The 15,010-nt window shown below is 43.0% G+C and overlaps 1 protein-coding gene across 1 annotated transcript in view; it reads left to right on the top strand.

The window, feature by feature from the left end:
• The first annotated feature begins 212 nt into the window (after nucleotides 1-212).
• LOC111949506 (BCAS3 microtubule associated cell migration factor-like) overlaps nucleotides 213-15,010 on the top strand; it is a 220,612-nt gene continuing 205,814 nt past the window's right edge. The window contains 7 exon segments of the mRNA XM_070433866.1: nucleotides 213-334; nucleotides 3,082-3,172; nucleotides 3,644-3,698; nucleotides 3,962-4,037; nucleotides 5,499-5,605; nucleotides 10,873-10,954; nucleotides 14,454-14,526. Coding sequence (XP_070289967.1) covers nucleotides 3,102-3,172; nucleotides 3,644-3,698; nucleotides 3,962-4,037; nucleotides 5,499-5,605; nucleotides 10,873-10,954; nucleotides 14,454-14,526 — 464 coding nt within the window. The 5' untranslated portion in view covers nucleotides 213-334; nucleotides 3,082-3,101.

Genomic DNA, 15,010 nt, shown 5'->3' with positions numbered 1-15,010 from the left:
GTGTCATGGTGAGCACGTTCACGACAGGATCATTGTCTGTTGTGACTCATGAAAATAAAATGTAGCTGTTGATCAAATTTAACAATTTCATAATCACCCCCAAAATAATCTGCGAGATTCCTAAAAATTATCCTGGGACAAACAGGGTATTATTATTCACTCTGATTGGACGAGGACCTACAACACCCGCCTCTGTCGTACACTGATTGGCTTGGTGAACGCAGCGAGGATGCTACCATTGGTCTCTAACTCTGACACGTCTTTCCTACTGTTTTATGGCAATTATTTAGGAGATTCGTTGAACTAACAAGATAGCTAGACAACAACACACTAGGTATGTATTGAATAACATATACATTAGTTGGTTAAACTTCGCGAATGATGTTTAATAAATAGGTGTAGCTACTGGTGTTTGATAAAATGACTTGTCTGGTGGTGGTTAGCTAGCTAGCTGCTGCTGTCACAGATTGAATAGGACTGGAGACTAACGTTAGTTCTTGACATCTAAGTTAGYTAGCTACATTTATCAAACAATTTAGACTTTTTTTAATATCCGCAGATATTTCTTGTTAGCTAACTAAGTCATCTTCAGTTTGTGATTTGAGGCTGACCAGCTAGTTGGAGGAACCAACTTGAGCTAGATAGAGTAGCTAGCTAGCCAGTTAGCTGTCAGTGTTACCAAATGTTGCAATCATTGTTAAGGCTAACAGTAGTTCGTGTATGTGTACCTAATCATATTTGTTAGTTACTTTAACCCAAGTTTCTAGATCCATTTGTAGTTAAACTTGTAAAAAACAACAACTGTAAAATGGCTCTAGTTAGTATGTTAGCTATTAGGGGAGAGTGGAGTAAGTTGCGCCAAAGGGGTAAATTGAGCCACCCTTCTAGGAAACCATACACAAAATGCATAATTTGACCACATATTTAGGAAGAGGTCATAATTTCATGTAGTCTTGAGGAAGAAACCACATTTTCATCAAGTCAAATTAATTTATTGTTAGAGGTTTCATAATGCTTGTATCTTAACCAAAATATATAATTTTAAGATTGTTCTATACATAATTTGGGGTCCTACACCTAGCATGAAAGTGCATCCTTGTAGCTGTGTGGGCTAATTTATTACAAATGTTTGTCTTGGGGTAAGTTCARCCAATGGCAAGTTGAACAAATTGAAGGCTGGGATATGAGGTAAAAACGGGGCCTGGCCTATGTTCAAAGTGTTTTAGAAATGTACAGTGTTTGTTAGGTGTTAAGCCTGTGTTAAAATATGCTTAAAAATAAGACAAAAAGCTATTTTGTTGAATTGTGTTTGGGAAATAAAAAATAGACATGGTTTTAAAAAGGTAGTCTTAATATTTCATTCAGTACAGTAAATGTGTAGGCGTCTTAACTCCCCATACCCAAGGTAAATTGTGCCATCAGACCACTTTTTTTGGACAAGCTATGTTTTCAAAACTAATGTTTACTTGAATTCTGATTATTTCCAGGGATACACAATATCCTAAAATATATGTAGCCTAGATATCTTTGTTAGAATACTATATTTCCCTTGATAGGGTGCTTAATGTAAAAAATGGTTCAATTTACCCCACTCTCCCCTACTGGATAACTTTAGTACAAGTCCATTCACAGTCTGACAGCTGGCTAACAACACTTCTGAATGAAAGAAAGAAAAGAAAACAGTTAGCCACTATATTTAAAATCAAATCAAATTTTTATTTGTCACATACACATGGTTAGCAGATGTTAATGCGAGTGTAGTGAAATGCTACACATAACAGTAAATAGAAATACAAACACATTACCTGGAAGACAGTCACCTTTGAATGGCACAGTTTCAAATTAGACACAAAAAGGAGATAATTGTAGTCGCATAACAATGTTCCAGACTTGGTGCATTGGTACTGCTTGCCTTGCAGTAGCAGAACAATCTATGACTTGGGTGGYTGGAGTAATTTACAATTTTTTGGGGGCCTTTCTCTGATGCCGCATGGTGGTCCCGCATGGTGGTCCTTTAGTGGTCCTGGATGGCAGGGAGCTCGGCCCCTCTGATTTACTTGGCTGTACGCACTACCCTCTAGCACCTTGTGGTCAGATACCAAGCAGTTTCCATACTAAGCTCWCATCTGAGGGCTCATGCCAAATCTTTTCAGCCTCCTGAGGGGGAAGCGATGTTGTCGTGCCCTCTTCACAGCTGTGTTGGTTTGTGGACCATGATATATCTTTAGTGTTGTGTACACTGAGGAACTTGAAGCTCTCGACCCGCTCCACTACAGCCCCGTTGATGTGAATGTAGTCCGCGATCAGCTCCTTTTTCTTGCTGACGTTAAGGGAGAGGTTGTCGTACTGGCACCACACTGCCCGGTTTCTGACCACCTCCCTATAGGCTGTCTCATCGTTGTCGGTGATCAGGCCTACCACCGTTGTGTCATCTGCAAAATTAATGATGGTCTTGGAGTTGTGCGTGGCCACACAGTCGTGGGTGAACAGGGAGTACAGAAGGGTACTAAGCACAGTCCCATGAGGGGCCCCCGTGTTGAGGGTCAGCATGGCAGATGTGTTGTTGCCTACCCTCACCAACTGGGGGCATCCCGTCAGCAATTCCAGGATCCAGTTGCAGAGGGAGGTGTTCAGTCACAGGGACCTTAGGTTGGTGATGAGCTTGGAGCGGACTATGGTGTTGAACTATGGTGTCGAAATTATTAAAGATAATTTAATGTAGCAAAGGTAATCAAGCTCAAATTGATATGTGATACAGGAAATGTATTGAAAATAAAAAACAGACTTACATCCTAGTTACTGAATGTAATGATTTGGCCCTAATCATGGTTAYATTAGGCAGGTTTGTTGGAGCGGGGCGTGGTTTACTGTGTTGACTATCAGGTGTACCGTTAGGCCTACATTTTGTAGTACAAAATGTTAAATTAGTACAACCAAAAGTGGTAGGAATCTGTTCAAGATCTTTCGTGACCATTCTACACCCTATATGAAAGTCTACTAGTCTCGACCTTTATGGAGACCGAGACATAAATTAAACCTAGCTATTACCGGATTGTAATAGTCATGTTCTTTCCTCTGTAGGATAAAGACTTGGAGACAGAATGGCATCAGAATCTCCGCGCAGACCAAGCCGCTGTGCTGGAGGGGTTGTGGTGCGAGCACAAGCTGCCACGTAAGGACACACACACACACACACACACACACACACACACACCACAACACACACACACACACAACACACACACACCACACACACACACACACACACACACACACACACACACACACACACACACACACACACACACACAGAATAATAGGCTTTCAGCTATTCCACCTGAAGTGTCTGGTCTGCCTACTTATACAAGTTTCCCCTTGCAAAGCATGACATTGCCTAACAGCTAATCCCATGATGGTTGTTATTGACCATCAGTTTCAGACATGTGCTATTGATCAATATGATCTGGTTCAGTATATTTCCTTGGGCACTTTTTGAGGTGGAGAGTGCATAACAGAAAGTGTTAACTACAACCAATTTAGCTGAATTAAGTGCAAAGACAATACTTATACTTATGCATACACTACAAATATTCTACTCATAGGAATACACATTCAACAAGGTAATGCTATTGTGTTATTACAGTGAGCAGTCGTATATGGAGAGTGTTGTGACCTTCCTCCAAGATGTGGTCCCTCAGGTAAGACTGTTTCCATTGATTGTCGTCTTTTCTACAGTAACAGAAATGTGTATTACATGTTACCCTTATTCAGAATGACTAGCTTACTCAGGCAGTCAATGGTGTTTTTATAGGGTGGAGAGAGTTGAAGTATAGGATTAACTGAATCACAAATTATCTTATTAAAGTTTTAATAGGTCATTCTATGACATTAACAGATTGCAGTAATTTAATCTGATAAATTGTTGTCCTCATCTCCTACTTTTCTTTTGTCCAAATTCAAGGCATACACTGGCGCACCCCCAACTGATGAAAAAGAGAAAATAGTTTGGGTCAGATTTGAGAAAGCTGACATCAATGGTAAGTCCAAGAACAGTTTCAAAGCTTCCCCCCTTGACTGTGTTGTGTTCAACCTTGGAGGGCATACACGTTCTGATAACAACTGAAAACTTGCTTCATATTATCTGGTATTTTAAACCCAGAGATTAGCTTAAACCATATATAAACAGSTTCTTGAATATTATGAGTTTACTGAAATATGCTGATAAGTGGCCTCTTGTTAGAATTCCTGGGTAGAAAACTGTTTAAATGTGACACATKAATAGTTCCTTTGGCAGGCGTTGTTTGCGAACCATTTGATGGTTCATTTCTTGAAAGGACTTTGAGTGACAGGTCTGATTTATCTCAATGGCACAAGTCTGTGTGTGTGTGTGTGCGCGCCAGATCTCTCCCTCAATCTGACAACAGCTGTGTTGATTAGACACAGCATTTTGTCTGTGTTTATAAACATTTCTACCACTTTAATGTTATTTACGCAAACCTTTTGAAGAGGACTTCTGTTTGGCGTTCAATTTAGAGCTTCACTGTTCCAGCCCTGCTTCTTTGCATGCTCAATGTAAAGCAAATTGTTCCATACGGAAGCAATGGTTCATATACATTAAAAACGGCTGGAGTTGACACGCATTCAAAGTAGCTAGAGTTGAACATTTATTCAGAAGAATGAGCTGGAACACTTAAACCCCAACCATTCTTCTACAAAATGAAACAGTTTTGTAAAAGGTTTTTGAAATCGACAAAGACAAGGATTAATCATTTTAGATAGCAGCAACAAACAAAGCAGTCAAATGTATTGTATAGACTGATTATACACTGAGTGTACAAAACATTAAGAACAATGGCTCTTTCCAAGACACAGACTGACCAGGTGAATCCAGGTGACATGTCACTTGTTAAATCCAMTTCAATCAGTGTAGATGAAGGGGAGGAGGCAGATTAAAGAAGGATTTTTATTGAGACATGGATTGTGTATGTGTTCCATTCAGAGGTGGAATGGGCAAGACAGAAGATTTAAGTGCCTTTGAATGGGGTATGGCAGAAGTGCTACGCTGCTGGGGTTTTYACGCTCAACAGTTTCCCGTGTGTATCAAGAATGGTCCACCACCCAAAGGACTTCCAGCCAACTTGCCACAACTGTGGGAAGCATTGGAGTCAATATGGGAAGGTGTTCAATATCAGGAAGATGTTACTGATGTTTGGTATACTCAGTTTATGTTTGCATATGTTTATGGGGAGACCTACAAGACACAGGCACATACAACAGTTGTCTGGGATGGAGCCCGCTACAGAAGTACACTGGTTCTGATTAGACCCCCCGGTCTTCACTGGTTTTGCCAAAGTATGGTAAATATCTATGTCAGGCAGTTCTAGTTTGATAGTCAATTCATCAAAGGAATTAAAATCAAAATAAGTTTGAATAAGTCTACAGAGTTGACTGAATATAAATGTATAACTTCCCTTTGTGTTTTCCTGTGTGTCCATCAGATACGTCCCGCTCCCCAGAGTTCCTGGAGATGCACAGTGGCAGCAGTGACCCTCCCCTCTGCCTCATGATTGGTTATGCAGACGGGATGCAGATCTGGAGCATATCCGTGAGTGTTTTTGTTGTTACTGTGCTGTTGTTGGTGTTGAAGCTTGCTGTTTGGGATTTTAGRCTGGGTTTCTGAATAAGCACTTTGTGACATCTGCTGATGTAAAAAGGGCTTTATAAATACATTTTGAATAGAAAGATGTTGAACAACAAAAGACACGCGAGTGGCACTGCTGTCTAAGACACTGCATCTCAGTGCTTGAGGCGTCACTACAGACACCCTGATTCGAATCCAGGCTGCATCACATCCAGTCCAATAGGGCGACACACAATTGGCCCAGCGTCGTCCGGTTTTGGCCGGTGTAGGCCGTCATTGTAAATAAGAATTTGTTTTTAACTGACTTGCCTAGTTAAATAAAGGTAAAAAAACCCAGACATTATTGTATCTCATTTGCCGTACCCCTTGTCCCCCACTAGATGTCAGGATAGACCAGGGTGTTAACAGTTAATTTATTTTTTTAAATGCTCCAGTCAATTACAAGTCTTGACAACTTCTGCACCAACAGCTTCTCTAGGATCTGTGTTGTGGTTGTTAACATATGAAATACAGATCTTTGTGTTTTTGGTGTTGAAATATTTCATTTTAAATATAGAGCTGTTTACATTTGATGAGCAGGTTGGGTAGTTTGGGAGACACTACTCTCTCCAGGTCCCATAATTACAGGAACCATAGCACCTATTGTGCACTCCGGCTGGGAATTGCAAAGGACCTCACGATACGATATTATCACAATACTTAGGTGCCGACACGATATTATCACAATACTTAGGTGCCGACACGATATTATCACAATACTTAGGTGCCGATACGATATGTTGCGATTCTTTATGTGTTCGATACTGTGATTTTATTGCAATTCGATGTTCCAAACAAATTGCGCACCATATGTCTGCTGCAGAGGGACAAGAGAGAGACATCAACATTTTTATTAGTCATGGAAATAAAAGTGCTGAAACAAATTGTTCCCTGTTTAAAAAGAAGATAGAGAACAAACTTTGAAAGAAAATACTGGCGTTTGGTACAGCCAACTAAGACAAATAATATTGCRATATTGTCAAAATGATACAATATATCGTCCAAAATAATATCCCGATGTGTAACTGTATCTATTTTATTTTACCCATCACTATTGTGCACCCACATTGAGCAGACTTGAACAATAGAGAGACATGCACAGGCCTCCACAATGTGAGGAGAATCATGGAGGTGAGAGAAGGGCCACTCATTTCCTTCTCTCCTCGTCTGTCACTGAGGAGGTAGACTTAGACTTTTGATATTCTTTTAAGGTGGTTTGTGTTGATGTGACTGGTGTCATCCCAGGGTCAAATATTTAAGGAGGAATATGGATTGAAATAAAGTAAGAAACCACTTATGGAAAAACCTAAGAGTGGAAATAGCATTAATGTTTTTCCTGCACTTTTTTGTGCACATTTGTATTCTTTTGAGTTAATTTCAAAGCCCTACAAGGAGGAAATGTAAAGGCTATTTGAAAGAGCTTTTTTTCAACCACAGTAAAGTAATTTCCAGGATTATCTGAAAATAATAACTGAGATATTCTTTAGTAAAATCATTAGAGGATTTTGTCAGCTCTACAACTTAAGAAATAACCTGCAACTCTGCAAAGGCCTCTATTTAGGACTATCAGGTTTCACGTGCAAGCTGTCACAGAAACATGCTAACTTAACATACATCCTGTGAGATCTAAACAGCCTAAGTCCTTAATCAGTCCTTTCTAAACATCCACAGGCCACCAAGGAAATGACACACTTCCCCTCCACACACTGACACTGGAGGCTGACTGACACACACACACACACACTGGTGGGATGTGGCTATGAACAACGTCTCTGTTGTTAGCGCACCTCTTCTCTCTTAAAGATGAGAGGAACTATATGCAGCTAGCTACAGATGTGCTACACTAGCCAGCCTACATAATACCATCCAGAATAAACTAGGAGAGGAGAAGGGCCATAGCCAGCCAGCCAGCTACAAATGTGCTGCTGCACTACATATAGAGTATTGTAGTACCATCCCGAGTTGGGTACAGTATAGTTCCGTTTCAATACCAGTCGACCAAGGAGTGGAATTGGAATTGGCCCCAACTGGGCGATACACTCGATACTGTTGCGGTGTTGCTCCTCTTTATCTCACACTCTTACCCCTCTTGTAGTTTTTCTGTGGTTTTGGCATGTTTCCGGGACGTTTTGTCTCACTGGGTTCATATTAAGTTATGATAGCACCTCAGTCTCGAACCCTGAGTAGCTGTAAAGTTTTTTTGACAGTCGCTAAGCCGACACCCTCTGTAATGGCACTGACTGCATGGAGAGACACACACACAYACACACTCCTCATCAGACGCCCGACAGAGTGTGTATGTGCATATCAACCGTCCGTGTGTGTGTGCATTACTGTCCACTCAGACAGCGAGGGATCTTTGACTGGATAGGTGTCGCCTGTCTTGTCCCAGACAGATGAGGCCCATACTACCGTGGGCAAGTTGTTGGCCGGAAGAGGTGTTGGGGGAAATGACCAGCTTTGAAGAGAGGTGTCTGTGTGGGCGCTGTTATTATTAAAGTACAGTCCCAGATAGGGACAATATCAGCCTGTCTTCATGTGCTTCCAAGAGGGATAAAAGTTATCACCGCTGGTCCACCGCCTGCTTTGAAGCTCAACAGTGAAAACGCCCCCCGCTTGTGACCTTAGTACCAAGTGTTATGTGTCTCTCATGGTGGAAAGTAAAATTTAAATCAGCTGTTGTTTTAGGATACCCAAAAGCACTTCATTTTGTTGAAAATTATTAATTGATCATATTCATATACTATCATTAGGCCCTTGCCGTGTGTCCTGTCTGAATGCATGTCTGTCTGTCTACAACTGAGGGGTAATACAGAGATTAAAACACTGTGTACAACACTAGTTTCCACAGAAAACATCCCACCCAGACCCAGAAATGAAATTAATAAAAAATTATGATAATAAAAAAATAAATACACACACACACACACACACACACACAGAGAGAGAGAAAGAAGCAATTGGGCATATTGCTGCTGTATAGACAGGCGGCTAATGTAATGGCAGAAAGCAGAGATGCATGTTGTTGATGCCTGGCTGGCTGTCTTGTCACACAGAGCCATGTAAGGCAAGGATGAGCTGTGGGGTAATGCACAATGCCCACCGTATTGTCATTATCCTAACCCCCCGCCCACCCACCACACACAATCCAGCAAATTCCATTATTCTCCAACTCCATTTRCTGTAGGAATCCCACCCATCCTCCCACCATAGTCCCACTTATTCCCTCTCTGTGCTCCTTTAACCTGCTAGTGGTTTATGATGCTCTAGTTTAATGCCACTGGACCGAGCTGCACTTTTAATAAAAACAATGGCCTGATCCACCACTTTGAAAAGAGGCTACTAATTGTGCGAAAGAGCATTCATCCTCGGATGTGCTTATCTACTTAAGACACGTGGATTATGGTGACAGTAATGTGATAATGCACGTTTCGCTGTAATTTAACACAAAAAAAATCACAAAAGTGGAGCTTAGAGCTTAAAACAATGCACCATTACAGGCGTCAGAGCCACCACGGACCACGCAAGGGTTCTGACCTGACTATCCAAGCCTCTCTCTGGGGCCTAATGCAGGGGATGACCTAGCATCTCTGGAGCCTCGAACAGGGACACAGCTACCACTTTAATTCCATTAACAGTTCTCATTGCATCTGATACAACAGTAAAGACAGGAAGCAACCTACAATAACCTCTGATCTATTGGTGACCTCCAGCTATAGATACTGTAGCTTCTCAGATTGACAGGGGATATAGGCCTACACAGTACACGCTGGGTGAACAACAGGTGTGGCGGACATGTTCAACATGTCGATGTGGGAACACTATTTCCTGAACACTATCCACCTGCTAACCTGTCATTCTTTACTTCAGATACTGTATGTAAGTCGCTCTGGATAAGAGCGTCTGCTAAATGACTTAAATGTAAATGTAAATGTATGTAGGCTATGTTTGATCTCAGTTCTGTTCAAAGCATTTTAAAAGTATTTTTGGCATCAGTCATCATAGCACTTTTGAAACCAATTACCTGAGCTGTCTGGTTATCAGACTGTTGGTCTTGCCAGCCAGGCGACACCGCAGCCTGCTCTGTCCCATTGGCTCAGTCACAGAAAGAAAGAGTAGGCCGCTCGTTTGCATCGGAATGCTTTGGGGACCTTTGTTGGTAGCTTTCACTCTACTGTTTGGTTGGCACTTCAACCACCAGCCCCTCCTCCACTACCTTTAGTGCTCCCCTTCCTCTCCCTCTAGGCCACCCCCCCCCCACCACCCACCCCCCAATCTCCCTCTAGGGCCCCCTTCCTCCTTGACAAGCCCCTTTCCACGCAGTTGGAATAGATGTTTTATTTTTTTCCCAGTGTGAACAAATCTCTCTTTGTTCCAGCTAGGGGCCCCCACATTGTCTTTTGACTTTGCCCTGCTGCCGACTTCTTAGCCCTTTAGCCTCCATNCAGTGTGAACAAATCTCTCTTTGTTCCGGTCAGGGGCCCCCACATTGTCTTTTGACTTTGCCCTGCTGCCGACTTCTTAGCCCTTTAGCCTCCATTCAAACCGGAGCTGTAAGTTTGTGGTTGTGTAGCGTTGATAATTCTATCAGTACTGTAGTTATGTGGAGCTGACTTGGCTCCTCAGGACACTGAGGCTTAATTGGAAGTATGGCCGTATTGATTATCGGAGTGACCTCTTAATAAAGACACTATCTCTCTTAACTAGTGGTCACCACACCGAGCGCATAGAGTTTAGTATCATCAGAAAGAACAACTCCAGCCCTGCTGACTATGGCCAACTGTTAACCGTTTCTTATCAAGTGTTTCCCCTAACATTGTATAGGCGGGCTTTCCCCCCTGCCTAGCTCTATTCCCTCTGTTCAGTTGGTGTTCGCTTGTCCAAGTGTCTTTGACGAAACGACACCGCAACCGCAGTAAAACAACAATGTCGTCTTTTGCACACCAACTAAAGCCTTTAAAAAATATATATATACATTCGTTAAATTTCCTTTATTTACAAGCAATCAGAGTAAATTAATGGTTTTAGACTGAGCGTTCATTGTATGCATTTATATCAGAAGGACGGAGAGAAAATGCTGACCAGCCACTGTAAAATAGTCTCAAAGCTTTTGACTTGTTACATTTACTTGTTACATTTACTTGTTATATTGTTGTTGAACTTGCTCTATTATTTTCCCCTCTCTGTTGTAGCTGGGTGGGGAGGCCCAGGAGCTTTTCTCTGTGCGCCACGGACCTGTGAGAGCTGCCCACATCCTGCCGGCGCCCCATATCAGTGAGTATCTACCTGCTTACCTCTGCCATCTTTTTGGTGTACCCTAACATTTAGTTTTTATGTCGTTCTACGGGTTCACATCGGACTGTCTTTGAATGTGATGCACATTGTAAGCGACGTCGTTCCCAGAGACTCAAGTCCCCAAGATGCTGTCGTTCTAGAAATCAGTAGAAAAGCTCAGCTGTTTTCAGCTTGTCATGCCACATGAACCTTCTGTCTATCCACTTTAGTCAATATTTGTCCACCCAATCTGCAAAGTGGAAGAAAAACGCTCTGCAGTTGATGCAAGCACACTGGTCTTGTTTTTCCTCTGACGTGGGTGTCAACACGGCCATGAATCTCTCCTCCGTAAACAATGTAATCACTTAAACTCAAATCTGTTCTCGCCAGCGCTCAAGGACCGCTCTTGAAACGAAGTTAAGTGTGTCACAATTTATGCTGTTTGTGGTGTGTGTTTGCAGTGATATACCATGCATTAATTAAAGACTTTCCGGTTTGTCAATAGTCAGGAGCCCCTCTCTTCCTGTTCCTATCCTAATATTAAAGGCAGTCCTGTAAGGATGATTACTGTTGGCCTGGCCTCAGCTGGCTCAGAATGAAGTGCCAGAGCCCCCCCACCAGCATTTCTCGCACAAGTAACTCATTGGCTGCATTGTATTACAGGGGTAATAGCATTTCTAAAGGTTAGGTATGGAAGAGAAGCAGGCCAGTGAAAAACATGTCCAAGGTTTTGATCTAATCATGTTCAATCAGAGACTTCAAAAGGAAAGCAGAGGGGAAATATCACCTCCTAGGTTGCCTATGGACCGCTCTCACAGACAGACACAGTTTTATCTAATATAAAAGCATAAGTATTCACATCCTCTAAAGCCGGTACACAATTGGATTTCCCTCGTTCCGCCAATTAGTTATTTCCCAGGCATGACGTTAGAATTTTCTGTCACTGCAGGTATAATTCAGAAATGAAGTGAAAAGCACAAAACTCTAGCATGTGGCGTTCTGGTGAGAAAATCAGCTTTTTGTTCTYGCTCTGTGTTCCGGTCCTTTGGCAGATTTCAACAATGCACAATGACCGCATTGAAAGGGCCCTGGACGGGGATGAAAGCCACCAACAGTAATAAGAAGCAGCAGATACCCAACACATGAGGGGAGTGATTCTCTGACCGCTAAAATAAAAATGAATTGTACTAGCGGGGGAGAGAGAGACACTGATTGCAATCTGTTATACCCAGCCGGCGCAAACAGTGTTGCTCTGTGGTGAGCTGTTAAAAGACCAATTGTTTYAGTCGGGATCCTGGGTGGGCGGGTTTGGAAAGTCCTGAAAATAGGTGTCGGTTCAAATAAGGCGAAATGCCCCTTCCCGGAATAGAGGCGGAAGTTGCGGTTTTCCGAAGAGAGCGTTCCGTTTATCAGTCCAGCATCCCAGAGTTTGTAACCTATGCTCTTTTCTTCCGTTCTCTGGTATAGGCCATACATACGCCTACCAAAGTGATTCACAATACAATAGATGAGCATTGATGACAAGTGATCCTAATATGTATGGAACCTTTGTTGATCTCATGAACAGTAGAATGGATGTCAGTAATAGTATTGTGTGTTTTTTGGTCCTCAGTGCTGGACCTGAACTCCTATGACCCAGAGGCCCAGCCTCCATATTAAAGCCCTAATTACTGAAACAGCTCTGGAAATTCTATAATTTATAACCGCAAACATGTTGACTTCAGACTTGCCTTTCTCTATAAATGAGATAAACACGCACTCAACACTCAAACATACGAATGTCGAATGGGGAAATGTAGATGCGCACACAGTCAACGCTCAAACATACAATTGTCGAATTTGTATGTCGAATGAGCTAAACTATATCTCTGAAATGACAGTCCATTCATAATCAAAGCGTAGTCAACACTAGTAATGAAATCTTAGCTCTTTTCCCCCTGACTGTATTTACAGAAACTGTTTATTTTCCTAAATGCGTTGTTCAAATGAAACCCTTTGGTCTTTCGGGGTAATCATATTTGCCTACAGCTCAATATGGTGACCCGTTGTAATGTTTGATGACAGAAATATGAGTGCAGAAGAAAGGCTGTGTTTGGGAGTGTTAGGGGTTTGAGGACGGCATGTTGGCTCTCCCACACGGCACGGTCACACCACAGGAACTCACAGTGATTACGGTCAGGGCTAAATGACTCCCCTCCACAGGCCTAACAGCTTCTTCAATCTGGACCCCCACTACGCACGCACACACACACGCACACCACATCCCTCCCTCGCCATCTTTAGGAATGGGACAATTAGGGGAAAATGGCACCCTATTCCCTACATAGTGCACTACTTTGATCAGAGCCCTATGGGACAGAAACTAAATATGCCCACTGGGCTTTTACCATACTGTAATTTCGCCCCAAACCCAAAGAATTAAACAGGCAGACAAAAGAACCCTACTCAGCTTTGAAGGGGTTCTCTGTCAATCTATCTCGCTCTATCCTCCCCTCCATACGGAGAGGAAAGATAGTTTGAGTTCAGCACGTTGCGCAGAGTGCTGTTTCTGTTTTTCCGTCTCCCTCCTCTCCTTTCTTCTTAATGTCTTGCATGCTGGTATGTTAATCTATTTGATCCCCATAAGTCTTCATGTTAACCTGGGCATTATTCTGTGGTCAGCAGGGATGAGTCCTCTCCAAGTTGCCTGGAATGAGACGGTCCAACTTCTGTAATGTTCTATTTTATATATTGTCTCCTTCTCCTCTTCAGAATTCGGTGTTATTTTTATTTATAATTTTTTTACCCCTTTTTATCCCCAATTTCGTGGTGTCCAATTGTCTCGCTGCAACTCCCGTACGGACTCGGGAGAGATGAAGATCGAAAGCTGTGCGTCCTCCGAAACACAACCCAGCCAAGCCGCACTGCTTCTTGACACTATGCCCACTTAACCCGGAAGCCAGCAGCACCAATGTGTCGGAGGAAACCCCGTACACCTGGCAACCGTGTTAGCGTGCATGCGCCTGGCCCGCCACAGGAGTCGCTAGAGTGTGATGGGACAAGGACGTCCCTGCCGGCCAAACCCTCCCCTAACCCGGACAACGCTGGGCCAATTGTGCACCGCCCAATGGGTCTCCCAGTCGCAGCCGGCTGTGACAGAGCCTGGACTCAAACCAGGATCTCTAGTGGCCTTAGACCACTGCGCCACTCGGGAGTCCATCTCTTCAGATTTTTTTAGGGGGTATCATTTGATTACAGAGCTACTGTAGTAATGTAATCAACACGCATCCTGCTACAGTAGCGCTAGTTAAGTGGAGTGGGTGGCTCTGGCAGGCTGGACTGGGCACACTACACAACAGGCCTCTCTCACATGCATAGGGCCCCCTAATGATGAATGATCACTGCTCTCTGTCAGTCCCTCATCATCATCATCTCTCTCTCTCTCTCCTTCTCCTCCCCCTTTTTTTCTTCTCCTTCTCCCTCTTCTTCTTCTCCCTCTTTCTTCTTCTTCTTCTTCTAGGTCCGCTGATGATTGATAGTTTTGCGGACAAAAGGCCTCTCCTGGGGGTGTGCAAGAGTACCGGGTCCTCAGGGTGAGTACAGTACACATTTCTCATGACATCGCTGGGAGATACGCTTAGGAGGGTGGTATCTGACTGAATCCACAAACTGTGCCTTTTACAGTACAAGCCCCTAGAGATCCGATAATGTGATTCTATGTACAAGCCCAAGTCTTTCCCATGCTGAAAGAGTTGATTTTTCCTGATGACATCATTAGAGTTACAGTCCATTAGCTCTAAAGCCTTTCTCTGGTTGGGTCAAAGTTGAACTACGCCACACACACTTGTAATCCAGTTTCCACATGTGCTAACCATGGCTGCTGGTAACCATGACCACTGGTAGGAGTGATGTGCGTCAGTTGGCGACCAGGCATAGTTTTATTTTATTGGGCGCCCCCAGTTTTCGAGCGTCTCAGAAGTTAGTTTATGTATGATGATGGACTCATTTCTGGTCTAGTCGTTCTATTTCTCTGGCCTCCATCTCACTGATTGGTCACTCAGACAGACAYACAGTGGC

The sequence above is a fragment of the Salvelinus sp. IW2-2015 genome, linkage group LG22 (assembly GCF_002910315.2).
Source record: "Salvelinus sp. IW2-2015 linkage group LG22, ASM291031v2, whole genome shotgun sequence".
Taxonomy (NCBI): domain Eukaryota; kingdom Metazoa; phylum Chordata; class Actinopteri; order Salmoniformes; family Salmonidae; genus Salvelinus; species Salvelinus sp. IW2-2015.
The sequence above is the reverse complement of the archived record's forward strand: the minus strand, read 5'-3'. Positions and strand labels throughout refer to the sequence as shown.